Source organism: Lagenorhynchus albirostris, chromosome 5, assembly GCF_949774975.1.
Source record: "Lagenorhynchus albirostris chromosome 5, mLagAlb1.1, whole genome shotgun sequence".
NCBI classification, from domain to species: domain Eukaryota; kingdom Metazoa; phylum Chordata; class Mammalia; order Artiodactyla; family Delphinidae; genus Lagenorhynchus; species Lagenorhynchus albirostris.
Window position 1 is genome coordinate 41,169,151 of NC_083099.1, and position 17,732 is coordinate 41,186,882.

The window sequence follows — 17,732 nt, forward strand, 5'->3', positions numbered from 1 at the left end:
GTAAATCTACTGCATTCTTTTTAATGACTGAATAGAATCAAACGACCACAAATTACGTCATGAAGCAGAAGGTCTTTGAGATGAAGCTTACTATGGGACCAAGCCTAAATGGCAGCCCCAACATTATTTTAAACATAAACATAAGAAGTGGTGAAAGCAGTGATTCGGTGTTCAAGACAGTAAAAGAATTTGCAATTAAGATTTTCACCAAATCTAACCATAGCCCTCAAAAACATCCACAGGCACTGACTCTTCAACTGCCGTATCTTTACCCCAGCCTCACAGAGGTAAACACCGGTCCGGGAGGGGATGAGCCTAACTTCAGCTCCAGCAGCTGAAACTCATCAGCAGGTCCGGCAGATACAAGTTTAAACTCTTGTCTGGGCTGAGCAGAGTAAATAGGCAGGCTGGCTTTAAAAATACAAAGAGTGAAATGTATATCCTTTACTTGAGAGTCTATCATCCATGCAGATCCAAAAAGGAGAATGGGATTGAGACTGGGTTGGGGAGGGATGGCAACAGTTGAGTCAAAGAGTCCATCCACAGAAATGTTCACTTATAAGAAAATTTGTTTCTTACTGCCCTCCCCCCTGCTGGGGGCAGGATCTCCTACCCCCAGCACCCTGCCAAAAACAAAAGCCCAGGCTGACTCATATGTGAGTCATGGTCCCTGCATAGACACCATCTGAGTCAGACACGCAGCCATCCTCTTCCAGCTGTCAAATATTTAATCCTACTCACCTTTCTCCAACACACAGTGCTAATCAACTCACCCATTTTCTCTCCTTTTCCTTTTTTAAATTCCTGCTAAATGCCCACACATAGCAGCTCAGAGGCACTCAAAAGAGAAAAATTTGAAGTCAACTGAATTTCTTCCACGAAAAAATATCTAGGTATATTTCCTGCCACTTTTTCTGTACAGAGAGCTCCACATTTTTGTTTACAAACTTGGAATCATAGTATACCTGTTGTTTTAGAGCTTGGTTTTTGTTTCTGTTTTTGACTTAACAATACATCAGGAATATTTGCCCATATTCACAACTGTTCCATTATATATATTTTTACTAGCTGCATAATGGCCCGTCATATATTTCACCATAATATACTTTTTTTCGTAGTTCTATCAATCTTTTTTTAAATTGGGGTATAGTTGTTTTACAATGTTGTGTTAGTTTCTGCTGTACAGCGAAGTGAATCAGCCATATGTATCATATATCCCCTCTTTTTGTTTGTTTGTTTGTTTGTTTGTTTTTGCGGTATGCGGGCCTCTTACTGTTGTGGCCTCTCCCGTTGCGGAGCACAGGCTCCGGACGCGCAGGCTCAGCGGCCATGGCTCACGGGCCCAGCCGCTCCGCAGCACGTGGGATCTTCCCGGACCCGGGCACGAACCCGCGTCCCCTGCATCGGCAGGCAGACTCTCAACCACTGCGCCACCAGGGAAGCCCTATCCCCTCTTTTTTGGATTTCCTTCCCATTTAGGTCACCACAGAGCAGTAAGCAGAGTTCCCTGTGCTATACAGCAGGTTCTCATTAGTTATCTGTGTTATACATATCAGTGTATATTTGTCAATCCATAATATACTTAATCTCTTATTGTTAGACGCTGAAGTTGTTTCCAATTTTTTGTTTTGCTTTCTTTTTTCATCTTCTCTTTTATTCTTCCATTCATGAATTTATTCTAGCCTTCTTATAGTGCCCTGGCTTCTCACCACACTCTCCTAGAATAAAATGCCAGCTTTGTGACCCTGTATAATTTAACCTCTGAGCCTTAGTTTTCTCATATGCAAAATGGAGATCATAATACTTGTTTTAGGTGTATCTGAGGATTAGAGGTAATAGATACGAAGTGCCTACAATATAGTAGGTGCTCAAAAGTGGTCATTCTTTTTATTTCAGAAAGTAGATTGCAGAGAAATCATTTGGCTTTAATTAAGGGAAAGGAGACCACATTTGGCACCTAGGAGAGATGGCTGTTTCATTCCATTATTATTGCAGTATCAGAAGAGTACCCTTTCTGGTCTTCAATGCGTGCAGAAAACATTTCTGGTGAAAATGCATTTTTTAACATTAAGATCCTATAATTCCAAATTGGATTACATAGACGTGGTCATTATTGAAGGAACTAGACACTGATGTGGAATTAGAATCAGCAGCTGTCTGAGGAATGCAAGTATTTATAGCTCCCTAGAGAATCGGGTTAGGCCACAGGGGCTGCTGCTTGCCCACAGCAAAGCTGGTGAACGCTAGTCCACTCCTCCGTCCGTTCCTTCAGTGGTGAGAAGATTCTGTGGCCACGTGGAGTCGGATGCCCACCAGCCCTCACGCGAACACAGATGGAAGGGCCAGAGCTGGCGAGCCTTAGAAAAGGGAGCAGAGAAACAGTATGCGCAGGATCGGGAGAAGAAAACCCAGAGAGGGCCATTCGCACTCCAGCCGCCTTCGGAGCTACCTTCCGTGGCTTTCGCTGAGGAAGCCAAAAGCCTGAGTCCTGTAAGATGTGGGGTGAGGACAGGACATGAAGAGACATGGTGCCCCCCTTTCCCCCGGCCCTATCTCTAGCACAGAGTTTGAAACTGCCCTTAACTGCTCTGGGCACATAACAGCGGGAGAGCCGGCTTTCCATCCCTCTTTCTGCATTTGCTTCCCCCATCCCGCAGACCACTTTTCTACTGCAGTTAGTTCCCCGCTCATTCACTCTTCTTGGTTAACACCTTACTTACTAATTAATGTCCAGGTAAGTGAAAGTGTTTCCTTGCTCATCTATAAGATAGGGAGTGTCTAGTAAGTATTTTTTTGAGTTCCCTTCCAACGCTCTATAGAGTCCACATTTCTATTTGTATATTGTGATTTAATGATCCAAGCATTTGGTACCTGTTAGAAGACCTGATTTCTGTCCCTGGATCAACTACTACTATGCATCCACTTAATATAGGGGCCGTGAACTGTAACATGCCTTCAGGGGCCAGCAAGAAACATAAAGGAATGAAGTAGCCCAGATAAAAGGCAATAGGTGGGACTGTAGTGAACTAGAAAGTGTGTGCCCTGGCCAAAGGGGAGGCATCAGCTCAGCACTGGCCAGTCGGTGCCGTGGGGTTTGCAGAGATGTTATTACCTGATCATCAAATGAACAAACAAATGAACAGTTAAACATCCCCTTTCTTTCTAATATAGTTGTAAAAATCATTTATAATACTTCTGTGTGTATGATCATATATGTTAGACCAGCAGTGTTTGCACCTATGTGAATATCACTCTTTTTAAAAAAGTCAGCTCAGCCATAAAAAGGAATGAAATTTTGCCATTTGCAGCAACATGGATGGACTTGGAGGACATTATGCTACGTGAAATAAGTCAGAGAAAGACAAATACTGTATGATATCACTTATATGTGGAATCTTAAAAAATACAGCAAACTAGTGAATATAACAAAAAAGAAGCAGACTCACAGATATAGAGAACAAACTAGTGGTTACCACCTTTGGCACCTAGGAGAGATGGCTGTGGGGAAACGGAAGCAGGAGGGGCAACATAGGGGTAGTGGAGTAAGAGGTACAAACTATTAGGTATAAAATAAGCTACAAGGATATATTGTACAACACAGGGAATAGAGCCAATATTTTATAATAACTATAAATGGAGTATAATCTTTAAAAATAGAGAATTACCGTATTGTACACCTGTAACTTATACAACATTGTACAGCAACTATACTTCAAATTTAAAATTTTTTAAATTTTTAAAAAGTCAAATTATCATCTCATGCGTTGCACACTCTTTAGCAAAAGAAAGTTAACACAATCCCACTAAAGTAAAATAAGAAATAGCAGTATATTTTCACAATAACAAATATTGAGAAGTAGAAACTTTGCCTTTCCTTTTTTTTTTTCAATAGTAATTCTGTAGCTTTCATGGTAAATGTCAATACAAAACAGTCAGTAGGGAAAAGAAGAATAAGGAGCAAGGTTTGGGAAATGGGAAAGGTATTTCACAATTTATTAAGGAATAGCAGCACCTCATTTTAACCCACCTCAGCACATCTGTAGACACACCGTCACACACGCAGTACATCTAGAACTTACCCAAACCTCAATTGCTTCCACGTTCTTTCTTCACGACAAATCCTTAGAAAAATGAAATGTGTTTACAGCTACCCTTGGGTAATTACAATGCACATTTTATATTCCGTCCCCTTTGAAATTCTCATGAAACAGGAAAAGATAATGGGTGATAATATTCATTATGTAGAAAGCCTTTGAATAATACATCGGAGATTCATTAAAATAAATAGAAATAATATATTTTAACAGCCCAGCCACAAACTAGTTGGGAATACTGAGTAATGAATGGCATGGCAGGGCCAGAGGCTCTCACAGCCACACTGGTTTTGGACAGAAGATGAGCAATGCATGTTTGAAATCCATAGGCATTTCAAAGTTTCCTCTCTGTTTCTTAAGGAAACCATACGATTGCCTTGAAATTATAAGCAACTACAGGAGGCATTATGTGCTTAAAATTATATTGCCATCACAGGCAAGACCTAATATATCCAAACCAAAGGTTAAGTGCAGTGCAGTATGGGGCAAAGGCCACTGGATTCAAACACCAGAGGCCCAGCCTATAGTCTCTTGCTTCGTGATCTTGTACCATTTATCTGTTGCCATGGTGGTGATGTGTAATAAAAACCCACCCACATCGGTGGCATCCGATGATAAGCACTGATTTCCGCTGCTGATCAGAGCTGGCTTCCCACGGGGCTTACTCGTGTGTCTATGATCGATTGGCTACGGGTTGGCGAGGTACCGCTACGGCTTGCTCTTGGCTGAGCTCCGTCAGGCGCCTGGGGCTTCAGTTGGGACAACGGCCGATTGAGTTCTGTGCTACGAAGTCCCTCCTCTGCCAGCAGGCTGAGCTGGACTTGTTCTGCGGGCAGCGGCACGGTTCCTTGGGGCAGCGGGGAGTGGGGGGGTGGACGGATGGAGGCGCTCGGAACCGGAATACTGTCACTTCCTCTGCATTCTGTTGGCCAAGGCAAGTCAGGAGGCCAGCCCAGGGGTCCGGAAATAGACTCCACCTCTTGACGGAGAACCCACAGTCTTGTTATAGGGGGACCAGATAGAGAGACGGGAAGAATTGGGACCATTTTAATAATCAGGCTGTCACAGATCTGGGGCAAGTTATCTGACTTCTTTGAGTAACCGCTGCCTTGCCTGGAATCCACAGGTGGTTGTAGAGCCCAAGGAGAGAATGAAGTGAACACACTTTTAAACTCAAATTCACTGTAACCGTTCAAGTGAAATTAACTAAGGCGTGATGCAGGGGATAGAACCAAAGAATCTTCAGCATTCCTCTGTGGACGCTGGCGGTCTAAGCTAGTGCTGGGAGATTCCTGTTTTTAAAATCAGAAAACACCAAATGGTTCTGGGATTCGGAGCTGGCCGTCAGACCAGGCCACTCCCAGTCACTGCAACCCAAGGCCAAGGACAAAGGCCAGATTCCCAATGCTGCTGCCCCACTAGAGGTCACAGCAAACTTAAAGACCATCCCATCACTTCTCCCACGGAGTAAACTGGTCTTGTCCCTGTATTTTGAAAAAGGTATTGTCTTTATACCAAACCATATCACCAGGTAGCTAGGTCTTCGAGATATCCTCTTAGTAGTTAAGATCTTGCCATCTCCATCATTCTCTCAATTCCGAGCATATTTTCATAATATCCCTGCTGACAGTAGTTGGAGGTCAGCACATGTGTTTTCTAAGTAAGTTTTCCTCACTGTAAATGCCAAGTGGACACTGGTGCTGAACAGCCTATCAACTAAATGCTTTCCCGATCCTGGCCAACAGGAACTGTCACTCAGAAAGCCACGTTCGCTCACACTGAGATGTCCAGGAAGCACACTTAGTCTCTATCTCTTCACGTTTCTGAGCCTTCTCCATCCATGACAGCCCCCTCCCCATACCCTCGGCTCCCTGTCAGTAACTCTGGGCTGCAGTGTGGTTTTTCATGGCATAAGGAGAAGAGGTTTCCGGGGTGACCAGGACGCAGACCTTCCAGTAATCAAATCCACAGGCAAGGCAGACATCAAGCAGCCTTTTGCTCATAGCCCTCTGCCGAACGCCATTCCAAACATCAAGTGACCCTGAATTGGATACCTTAAATTATATCACTAATTAACAAGAAGAGGTTAGTGTTTTGTTTTCACCTCAGATGGTGCTTGAGAGCTCCAAGCAAATTAGCCCCCGGCTGCTGGGATTTCGCCAGACTGCATAGCCTGGTTATAGGCGAGACACCGCAGTGTGAGGGACCGGGGCTCCGAGTGGCTGGAGGGAGAGCCTCAGAACAGCCATGCCTCCCCGGGATGGGAAGGGGCCAGGAACAGGGGTTATCGTTCCTGGACCCAGTGGCACAAAGGCCCTCAGCGCTGGCCGCTGCTTGGGAGCTGTGGTCGAGTTTCCCCAAGGCCGCCTTCATCTTAAACCCTCTTAAAGGCTAAAGGCAAACAAATCCTTCTTGAAACCTGAGTCCGTTTTAAGATGTCTGTACGAAAATCCCCGCTGAACTATTAGCTGTAATATCATATAATTTCCTTTTCCTGAGAGTAATACTCTTGGTGATTACCACTATAAGGAATTATAAGGCTCACCCTGTAAGAAGCTCTGCTCAGTTTCCCACGGTGATAATGTGTTACTAAGGCGATTTTCTGAATTTCTACCTGAGGTGTTTTTTCATTTCACTCCGACTACTAAATCCTTCCCTTTTCTTTTTTCTTGGCCTTTCCTGAGTTAGAAACACTGCATGGGATAGTTGATCTAGGTCTGAGTTGATCCTTAGCACAAAGGTCAATTTGGGGGCAGAACAACAGAATTTACGATCAGACTTTCTTCATAATGAAAATATATATCTTTGGATGTTTTAAACCTTATTTTGCAGTGGTATCATGTGTTATTTTATATTTTTATAATCTGTGTATATAGTGTCTTCTTTTCAAGACTTTAGTTATTCAATAAATAGGAAATACTACATAATCCTTGATTCGAATTAGGTTTAATTTAAAATGTCTTTTTTATTTTAAAATATGACTTTAAAATGTCTGTTTTTAATTTGCACTTTTTTAATTTCCACTGTTGTCCGATCCATGTATCTTGAGTTTTATTGTTAAAAATGGGTTGATTTGGGTTTTTTTTTTTTACCAACTACAGACAATAAATTTTAAAACTTAATTTATATGGGATCAAAGGGTAACCTGAACATATTATATTTCTCCAGGAAAATATATATATATATTCTAATGATAGAAAGTTAAAAGGAGACAAATTCCAGCTCAATAAATATTCAAGCTGCCTAACAGTGAAAGTCAGCTCTGGACGCCCCCAGTGAGTCAGTTGTGCATCAGGAATTGCTGTGACCAGGCCAGGTATTCAAGTAGGTGACTGCAGGGGTCCCTTTACAAAGTCACATCACCTTTAAAATTCCGTGGGTTTTTTTGTCTAGGCTTTCAGGAAGTAGAGAAAGGAGGATAATGAACAGGTACAGAGCACCTGCCCTGTGCCCATCTCTGAGCTCTTTTCATCCTTTCTACAAACCACTGAATTATTCACCCTATTTTACAGTTGAGGAAACTGAGCTTCATAAAGTAATGTGCCTTGGGAAAGAAGTAAGGATTCAGACCTAAGTCCTACTGATTCCAAGCACCCTGAGCTGATCACAGCAGAACCTGTCGCTTTCTGCGGCCAGCCCTAGGCCTGGGTCTGCTTGCCTGCACCGGAGGGTAGTGGGGGAATGGAACTGGACCTACAGAGGGAAAGGCTGCGTTTCTCTCCTGGGGAAAATAAGCTGGGACTTTCAGTAATTAGAGAAGTTAACAATAGGTGGCGGTACATACCCATAACAATGATGGTGCCTGTGTTAAATCAGTACATTTTCTTTTTCTGAGTTCTGTATTGTTTTCAGTCAAAGTGCTTTAAATGAGTCATTTGAGCAATTTATGCAGAGCATCCCTACCCATTTGAATAATAATAAAAAAAAGCAAATGGGAATGTCAGCTATCAGACGAGTTGCTCTTTGCATTTCTCACTGGGACAATAATGACGCCAGAGCAGATTTGGTGTCCCCTGTCCTAAACCTGGCTTACAGGAGCCTCCTTATGACCCCTTGCTGCTTAGGAGTTTCCTTCTGCCTTTTCTTTCTCTAAACCTACAGACTGGGGCTACTAGGGATGCTAAGAAAGTGCTTCTTGAAAAACACTTTGTTGTCAAACAGCAATGAAATGTGTTCGACTTCAGATGAAGGTTAGGACACAGAGTTGGATCCACAGCCTGGTTGCGTGTATAGCAGATACACAGCCGGCTGGCCCTTTGTGACCACATTTCCGGCAACATCCCTCTGGAGCTTCCCAGATTCGGCATAATGAGCTCCCAAGACATCTCTGCCTCTGAGGCTCTGTACGCAAGGCAGTCTGTAGAGCCTTGTGTTCCAACATTCTGCTTTTCTGACTAAGCTGGACGTTTCCTTAAGTTTCTCGAGGGTGAACCTCTGGTATGTTTTTTTCTTAATGGCATAAATGGGCTCCCTTGGTTGGCTTTTGACAACCGCCTCAAATAACATTTTCCTTCAGATGACCTTATTTGGGAAGAAAAAGGAGTCTTTCTTCGGAGAGCTCTGGCCCCGGGATGCTGTATCTAATGAGCATCGTTGGATTGTCCCCGTGGGGCAGGACACTAGCTGACACCAAGCAGCCTCATTTGGCTGAGGACCCATTCCTCTTCACCGACAAAAAAATGTAAACTCAGTGTCTCAACGCGTTTTTACTGTGTACCAACTATGTGTTTGATGTTGTGCTGGGTGCTGTCATGTGGCCTGAAATTACTTTTCTCCCAGCGTGAATTTGTGTGTGGAAAAAAAAACGGATACAGTATGAGTTAAAAGTTATCATCTTATCATTTATCAGCTTATCAAGTTATCTTTCTTATCTTCTAGTAAAAGTTATCATTTGTGAGTTGGGAGTAATATTTGCTCACCCACTGCTCCCTGGAAGAACACATTAAACTACTTTCTTTAGCAAAATCAGGCAGTTCTTTCGGTTGCTACCAGATGACAAATAGCTGAATGGAATTCGTGTCCTGTTTCCTTCTGCCCAGCCTGCAGAGTGGGATGAACCTGCAGATATGCTTTGTCAACGACAGCGGCAGCGATAAGGACAGCGATGCCGATGACAGCAAGACCGAAACGAGCTTGGACACCCCCTTGTCTCCCATGGTGAGTCCCGAAGCGGCCACTGAGGCTCAGAGTGTGCTCTCCTGGTCGTTTAGCTTCTTTTCTGTTGTTAGTCAGAAACAAACATGTCAGAGGTTAAAAAAGCGGTGTCTCCTGACATTTCTTGACATGGCATGCTCCTAAAATGTGACAGTGATTGAAAAAGCAAAACTGTGATCCAAGAAGGATACGTAAGCTCTGTTAAAGTTAGAGACGACTTTCATACTAAATCGTAAGAGAAATCACATAGGCCCTAAAAATTATAAAAGAAAATACACTATATACCAATCCTTCCCCACTGGGCTTAGAAATATGAGTGCAGACTAACAATGGGACACATTTTAAAAGGCAGGGGATGGGGTCCAGGCAGGGGTGGGAATGGTAGCACATAGCTGTTGCTCAGAGAAGCCAGCAAGGTAATGTGGGTTAAACATTGGTTACTATTCCTTGCACACGTATTACAAAAGATGGCTTGATGATCCTGGGTGCTTGTTGCTGGATTTCTTTCTTCTCTGGGAGGTCTATCGCCTTTCTTACCAAAGACTAACTAATAGGAAACCGTGTTGGTTGTTGAGTGCAATACCGCGTCAGAACTTCATAGGATATCTGAGATCCTGTCCGCTCCAGGGAGCAACGCACCGCCTTAGCTCTGGGTTAAATATTTTGCTGTGTCTGTTCACTTCAAGAAAGGTTTGAGAGTAAGAATCCAAGAAATGTCTCAAGTTTGTTGCAAATATATATTCTCCCTATTATTAATTATGTTACTTTTTATGCTAAAATCAGAGTCTATCACTGACTGAGGAAATAAAGTAGCTTTTAAAACGTTACTTGCGATGGGTACAAATCACATCAAGAGTTGAGTCCCTTGGTGGAGGGAACCCTTGGCTGCTTTGAGAGAGGGCTCAGGGAAGACTGTAAGCTCAGCTCCAAAGATGGTACCCGGCACGCAAAGCTCAGGGCTGCTCTTTTTCCCTTCACAGAGCAAACAGAGTTCTTCCTATTCCGATAGAGACACTACTGAAGAGGAATCCGAATCCCTGGATGACATGGATTTCCTCACAAGGCAAAAGAAATTGCAAGCCGAAGCCAAAATGGCCCTTGCCATGGCCAAACCAATGGCCAAAATGCAAGTAGAAGTGGAAAAACAGAACAGGAAGAAGTCTCCCGTCGCTGATCTTGTAAGCAGCGAACGCTGAAATGCAAACGAGGGTTTGGTGGCTGCAAATGGTTGAGGCTGTCCCAGTCCTTTCCCAGAGTTATGCAAACTTGGGTTTTTACAAGGCAGTGTGTAAAACGTACTGTCATTGAGAAACATTTAAGTCTGTTTCTTTTTCCTTCCTACTGTATCACTGAAGGATACACACGCAACAGATTTCACTCACAAAAGTAAACTTTGCTCTTGATTCATATCTACTGTGTTTCTTAGGGGCAGTATTATCTGTCATGGGAATATTTTAATTCCTTTAAAGCACTCTCAGTTTAAGAACCCATTGCTATGGCAAACTCACTATTGCTTTAGCTCATGTTCCCCCCTTTTCAATGAAGACAGTATGGCAGAGTGGATGAGAGCCCTGGGCTTTGGAGCTTAAGACTAGCTCTGCCATTGACCTACTGTGGGGCTCTGGACACGTCTCAGTTTTCTCATCTATAAAATGGGTATAATAATAATAGCTGTGTCAGAGCACGATTGTGGAAAAAGTAGTCAAAGCACTTAGCACAGTGCTTGTACCATGCTATAAGTTAATAAGTAGCTGATATTATTAATTTTATCCATGTCATTGACATTACTTGAGCTCCCTGGTAATTCATTTGTGGATGTCATAACTGACTCTCAGTCGTAGACCAGTCCATATTTGAGTAGTGTCCCATTCTGATGCCAATAGCGTTTCAGATGATGTGCATATATGGAGGGCCTCACATTGGGAAAGTCAGATGGGGAAAGCTTTTAAGCAAGGAACCTGAAGTGGGTGAATGAAGGTGGGTCTCTTAGGAGAACACTGGGTCGTGCGTCCAGTGTGCTTGCAGCTCACCCTCCATTTCTTCCCTTTCTGTCTTCAGCTGCCACACATGCCTCATATAAGTGAATGCTTGATGAAAAGAAGTTTAAAGCCCACTGACCTGAGAGACATGACTATTGGGCAGCTACAAGTGATAGTCAATGATCTCCATTCCCAGATAGAAAGTAAGTGTAAGATGCTCTGGAAAATGGGATATTAAGTGTAAAATACCATGGGATGGATAGTACTATTTCCTGGGTTCAGCTCCTTGGTACGTTTCATTGGGGTCCTCCTGTGTACTTGCAAGGAAAAGAAGAGAATCACAACGCTCTCTTTCTGTTTTTGGTTTTTTTTACTGTAAAATGTTGAGAAACTTTAAGACTTTTTCAAGGTTCACAGAGGTTAGGGATCCTTTTTATTCGCCTGAAATCCCCAGCTCCCAGCACAGTGCCTGACATATAGTTGGCTCCCAACGCCTGTTCGTAGAATATAATTTCGTAGTTACAAGTCATTTATTATACAGTTATACGCTCAGCTTTACTTGCACGTACATTCATTTTAGGTCATCAAATTCTATTCGACTTATGCTGTGGGACTCCAGGTGGTGAAAGTATATGTGACCGATATGTGAAAATTATAGGGTGAGAAGGCGTGGGCCTTTTCCCCCCAGAATGAAGAAGGGCCTCCACAGGAAGTGTGCAGGGCGGGTGGTCAGTGAGTGGCATTCACTCGAAGTGATTGGTTACGCAGGGAAGGGCAGGTGCTGGACCAATGAGAGAGCTTGCTCACTGGGACAGCATGCTTAGCCCAGGTGAACTCACGAGCCCTCCAGCCTCTGGAACATACAAGTCCATAAAGTCTGTAGGCTGATAGATTAAAACCACCTAAGAGACATGCCAACCAAATGCAAACCAACTAGATGTATTTACTTATTCAGGTACAATAAAGGTATTGTGGTTATGTTAAATTTTTTTTAAAAAGAGACCTGTCTTTAGAGACACATACTGAAGCATTTACAGATGAAATAATATGATGTCTGAAATTCTTTTTCAAATGATCTAGTGGGAGAAGGGGAGATAGATGAGTTCAAGACTGGCCATGAGTTGATAACTGTTGAAGCTGGCTGGAGGCATGGGGCAGGGGGATTCCTTAAACAATTCTCTTTCCTTTTGTATCTCTTTGAAAATGTCCATAATAAAAAATTTAAAACTTCATACAGAAAAGACATTCCCACACACTATGCAGGCACCCTACTGAGTACTAGTATAAAAAGCTACCCTAAGAACCCACTAGAAAAAATAAAATTGGATGTATTCAGTGACAAGTTAATACCTTCAGCATTTTAAAATCAAGAGAAAGGATTTAACATTTTAATTAGGAAACCATAGATTCACAGGCTTTTAAAAAATTCTACTACATTTTAATTTTAGTTGAGCATAAATTACTAGGAATTAAGGACTTAAAAGGCTTTCTGATTTTTTACCACTGAAACATCCTTCTTAGACTTTTAAATAATAACATTGCCAGCTAGTCCTTTTCAGGAGTAGATGGAGTTTTAGACCTCTTTGTATGACTTTTTTGGTCCTTTTCTAAATTGAAAACTAATCTGAACTAAAGGCAGACAAATGCATCATTTGAGGTCAGGATCTCTGCAAACATTTCCAAGGAGGACCTCGCTGAATACCCCCTTCCTTTCTTTAATTTCTGGGCCCAGAGCTCTTGCTAAATGAATGCTATCCCTCATGTGTCCACATGTCCAGACCTAGAAGCTTTCACTCTTAGCTGATGTGAGGGGGGAAAAGCAAGAGAGAGCTCCCTGCTTGTTTATATTTTTCAATGGCAGAAGCCAAATTAAACCCAGTACACTGATTTCAGGAAGACTAGTTATGTTTCCATCTATTTTATGCCCGGTAGAAATCCTGAAGAATACTTTCCTCAGCACCCATTGTCCAGAGAACTCAGGGGTTGTTTCTTCAGGTCTTACACATCTGGTTCTCACACAGCTTTAGATGTTACTGTTTCCTAGAACAACCTGCACGTAGGCTCCTCGCCTCGACCCCGAGGAGCCTTTGAGCATCCTCAAGGCGCCTTCCTCCCCAGCTGGGGGGGTCTGATGGGGCTCTTGTCGGGTGCAGTGGCCCCCCCGGCTCTCCATGTGGCAGGAGCACCCTGAAGGTGAACGGTGGAAAACTTAACGTGCCCCAGCCTTCCGCGTTCACGTTTCTTGAAAACAAAATCCCGCTTCTTCTAACAAGCTGTTTTCCTAACGGCTAACAATTTCTTTTCCCACTCTCATGTGAATGTAATTGGATATACTTTGTACTCCTTTTCTGTCAACACTTCTATAAGTATGCAAGCTAGTCGTGCTCTCAGATTGGTGACCTCTCCTGGGCTTATGAGGAGCTAATGTAAGAACTCTACATTTTAGCAAAAATAGTCTCCTGCTGTGTTTAGCTGTTTGTATATATGTTTGTATCTATCGTACGTACATAATGGTGCATAAGTGGTTTCGCGTCCTGACTTAGATGCAGTTTTATCTGTTTCTAAATGCTTTCGTTTCTTTGCCCCAGGCTTGAATGAAGAGTTGGTCCAGCTGCTCCTCATACGAGATGAGCTGCACACAGAGCAAGACGCCATGCTGGTGGACATCGAGGACCTGACCAGGTCAGTGGTCCCTCATCTTTGCAAAGAAGGAAGGAAGCCTGGGATGGTTGGAAGTCTAAGAATTAAGGCAAGAGCGAGCTCTAGAGAACTTCTTTCCTTACTTCCATCAGTAACTCGCCTAATCTCTGCTGGTGTCAGCTGTTTAGATGGAGGGGAAGAGGCCAAAACTGCTCCCATCCAAATGCATGGCTTCTTCACAACCATCCTCCCCTAGTGATGGATTGTAAGTGCATTAGAACTTCATCCACCCCCACTTAAATCAGGTCAGCAATTCTGGCCTGAGGACATTATCCTGAAGGACTGTCCCCTTGAGAGTCGTCCCTAAGCCATTCCATGCTGGCACGATTCCAGCACGTGGTGGGTACCACCAAGTGGCACTTGGTGTTATATGACCTGACTCTTGATCGCATCTGCCATGCCCGGAAGGCAAGGACACTGGCATCTTTCCACAGCACCAGCGCCACCAGATTGCTCTCACCATGGGGAGACTCCAAGACTTGAGTTTCTAGCTGGGCCTGGTTCCGAGCGCCTGTCTGTAAAGAGGTAAAGAATGCTTCCTTCCCTGGGGCATAGGGAAACTAGGCTAATGCTGGTCAAGATCTTGCATTTCTTCATAGTTTTCCTTGTGGAAAGGCCTCTCACCATAAATATATAAAGTATATGAAATACCGTGAGCATTCCTATGATCCTGTACTGTATTTACGATGCCGCCTTGTCTGAGACAGTTTATAGGAAGTCTTTAAACCACAAGGCAACAGTTACTATTAATCCCAGAAATGGTATTCAGAGAGTAGAAGCTCCCAAGGAGAGAAAGAAAACTGCTTGTCACGGTAACATAAGGAATTAACCACATGATCCAGAACCATCCAGGAGAAGTTTGAAAACATATGTAGTGAAAATGCTCTCAGCACTCACCACAGGGACCACTTCTCAGTGTGTAACACTGGGTAAAATATTTTTCTAAATGCAGTGTTATAAAAATAGCTCGGGTAGCAAAATAAATGCTGCAGAACTATGTTTAAGTTAGTTTTTAAAGACCTATGGGCAGCACTCTGTTTTGTACACTTTGGATGTTATATTGCCTCACCCCTAACAAAAAAACGAAAACACAAAAACCCAGAAGGTCTTCTCATACCGTCTTAGCATATTTGCCTGCATGTGAAATATAGTAACACTCAAATACTATTATTGCCCCCTACAGCTGTATTCGGGCACTGCACCAACAATTGTAAGACACCTGCCTTTTTGTTACGCGAACAGCTTTGCATATAGGGATTAAGATTATGGGAAATCAGTAGTGAAATATACAACCAGGACATGCATCTTCTGAAAAATATATAGACTCTTTCGTCAATTCTGTGGCTTTGCCTATGATAACAGAGACCGTTTCTCTGCCCCTCAGAGCAGCGTTGGCACCCCTCGTTGCTAAGACGACATGCAGAGGCTCCTCCCTTCTCTCAGAATGTTAGGCTATTACTTAGGTTTGCGGTGAATTTTGCTTATCCCTTCAGATGGTGTGATCATGGGAGACAGGGTGGGCAGAACCATGGGGTTCAAAGGAGAGGAGTCACTAATTTAAAGGTACTGGAGGAACCCTTTAAATTAGAGCAGGTGGGGAGACGTTTCTATGCCCATTCCTGGCTGCAGAAATAGAATTTTGCTCATGGAGGGATCTAAGGATACTTAAACTTCCCTAAAGGTAGCAGAGCCAGAGTTTTGCAGCCAGATCCCAGAAGGCCAAGCGCTTGGCCGCTGGGAAGCCCTGTTCACCTATTCCCTTTACCTGTGCAGCTCCTACCATTCAGGTGTCAGTTCAGATCAGTGGTTCTCAATTTTGGCTGCACATTGGAACCACCTGGGGAGTTTTTAAAATACTGATGTCTGGGTCTCACTCCCAGAGATTCTGATTTAATTGTTCTGTGAAGTAGCCTGTGCATTAGGAGTTTTTAAATCTTTCCAGATGATTCCAATGCACAGCCTAATTTGAAAACCCTGGGTTTAGATACCTCTTTGGAGAAGTGCTCCCTGATCCCCCAAGACTGATGTAGGGCCCTCTGTGCTCCTGGCAGCACGGCATCCCTCCCAAGTAGAGGCTAATCCTATTGTGTTATATGGTTTACAACCAACCTGGCTATAAGCCCCCTGAAAGCAGAGACAACACTATTTTCATTCATTGCTGTGTCCTCAGAACCTAATACAGGGCCTGCCAAGTACGTAGTAGGTCCTCAATAGGGATTGTTGATAAAAAGAAGTCCTTGTGGGGCTTGAGTGAAATAAATCCTAGTAAAGACTTTATAAATAGTTGACGAGAACCTTTTGGTTTTATGGAAGGAAACCCTTTCCCTCCTTTGTTTACAATTTTAATGAAATTCACCCTTGTATGTATGTCTCAGAATAACACCCAGCTTTCAATATTTTCTGAAGCTCTTGCCTGCCTGTTCTTTCCTTCTGTCTCAGAAAACCCCTTGTTGTTTGTATGCACGCGCGCGCACACACACACACACACACACACACACAGATACATATTTTAAAACTGCTATAAGAAACTACACTTTAATTAGCTACCACGGAATCTTAGTCACTGGGCATCAAAATATTTCAGGAGCTGAATTTGTTCAAGTGAGGCCCATGAGCTACTTTATGAAAATGTTAAAAAAAAAGATGGTCTGCTAGAAGGCATAATTTCTTTTTTAGGAATAGGGTGCTATTGATGTCTTTTTCCTGAGTCCCTTTGTTGGTAACTGAATATCAGAATATTCTTTGTGGGCTGCTGCATGTGGCAGGGACGCTGCTGTCACTTCTCTGTTTCTGAATGTATTTGCCCTGTAACACAGATGGGAGACATTCTGCATAATACCAGTGAGTTTAAACTTGATGTCACTGACTACCCAAGGCTAGGCAGCACCCAGAAACTGCCCCTGGACCTTTGATGACAGCTGAAAACCACACCCTTAGATGCTTTTCTCTTGCCAGATTTATAATTTCCTAAGATCCTCCTTCAAAACATTTGTTTCTTGCAGCCTTCAGACCCTGCCACTCCCTGGGAAGACGTTTACTTAGTGCCCGATCGAGTGATGTAAGCAGCTTAGCCATTCCTCCCACTTCATCTCCACTGGCCAGCTGCTGGTTAGCCCAACTTTGGGCTCACAGGCCGTAATAGGGCTTGATGAGTAAGACTCACCCCACCCTGTCGCCTGCTCACTGCCGTGATCATGCCCTTGGGACTAACTGAGGGGGAAAAAATATGCAAATGTGGGAAATCTTGACAACCACAAAGGCCTACCGTTTGTTTGGAAGACATTAGCCTTTGTAAGAATAAAATTGAACTATTGTATTATTAACAAGAGCCTTGTTAATACTTAGATGTGCATCTATGTGCGTGTTTGGATAAAGTAGTCATGCAGTTACTTTCTGTCACAACACCTTGTTTTGACTTTTTGCTTAGCACTTAATCTTCTATCTGCTATCTCCTTGCTTGCTGTCTGTTCCTTTCTTGTCTCTTTCCATTACAATATATACTCCATGAGAACAAAGATCCCTGCTCACCACCGAATCCCCAGCACCAGGAGCACAGAGAAGGCACATATTAAACATTTGTTGAATAAATTATCCTAGTTACTTTTCTCTTTTCATTTTTAAACACGGCACTTTTCTTCTCAAAGGAATGTGACCTCTACATGTCTCAGGTTAATCCCGTGGCTTACTAAATAAAAGGAATCGTACATAGAATATAAAACTTGGAAGAGGGCGAATCCATTTGAACGAAGTACCGTTTCTTGAGTCTCTTGATTTCACTACGAGTAACTCCGAGCCTCCGTTTGGA

The 17,732-nt window shown here is 43.1% G+C and overlaps 1 protein-coding gene across 8 annotated transcripts in view; it reads left to right on the forward strand.

Annotated features, from left to right (window-relative positions):
* The window catches only part of SCHIP1 (schwannomin interacting protein 1), a 123,789-nt gene that overhangs the window by 105,340 nt on the left and 717 nt on the right, over positions 1-17,732 (forward strand). For 4 of the 8 annotated variants that reach the window (XM_060149914.1, XM_060149910.1, XM_060149913.1 and 1 more), the window contains 4 exons: positions 9,134-9,251; positions 10,229-10,426; positions 11,307-11,430; positions 13,816-13,909. In XM_060149914.1, coding sequence (XP_060005897.1) covers positions 9,134-9,251; positions 10,229-10,426; positions 11,307-11,430; positions 13,816-13,909 — 534 coding nt within the window. Of the gene's footprint in view, positions 1-9,133; positions 9,252-10,228; positions 10,427-11,306; positions 11,431-13,815; positions 13,910-14,335; positions 14,453-17,732 lie in introns of all 8 variants that reach the window. The other 4 variants (XM_060149909.1, XM_060149908.1, XM_060149912.1 and 1 more) reach the window with 2 other exon arrangements.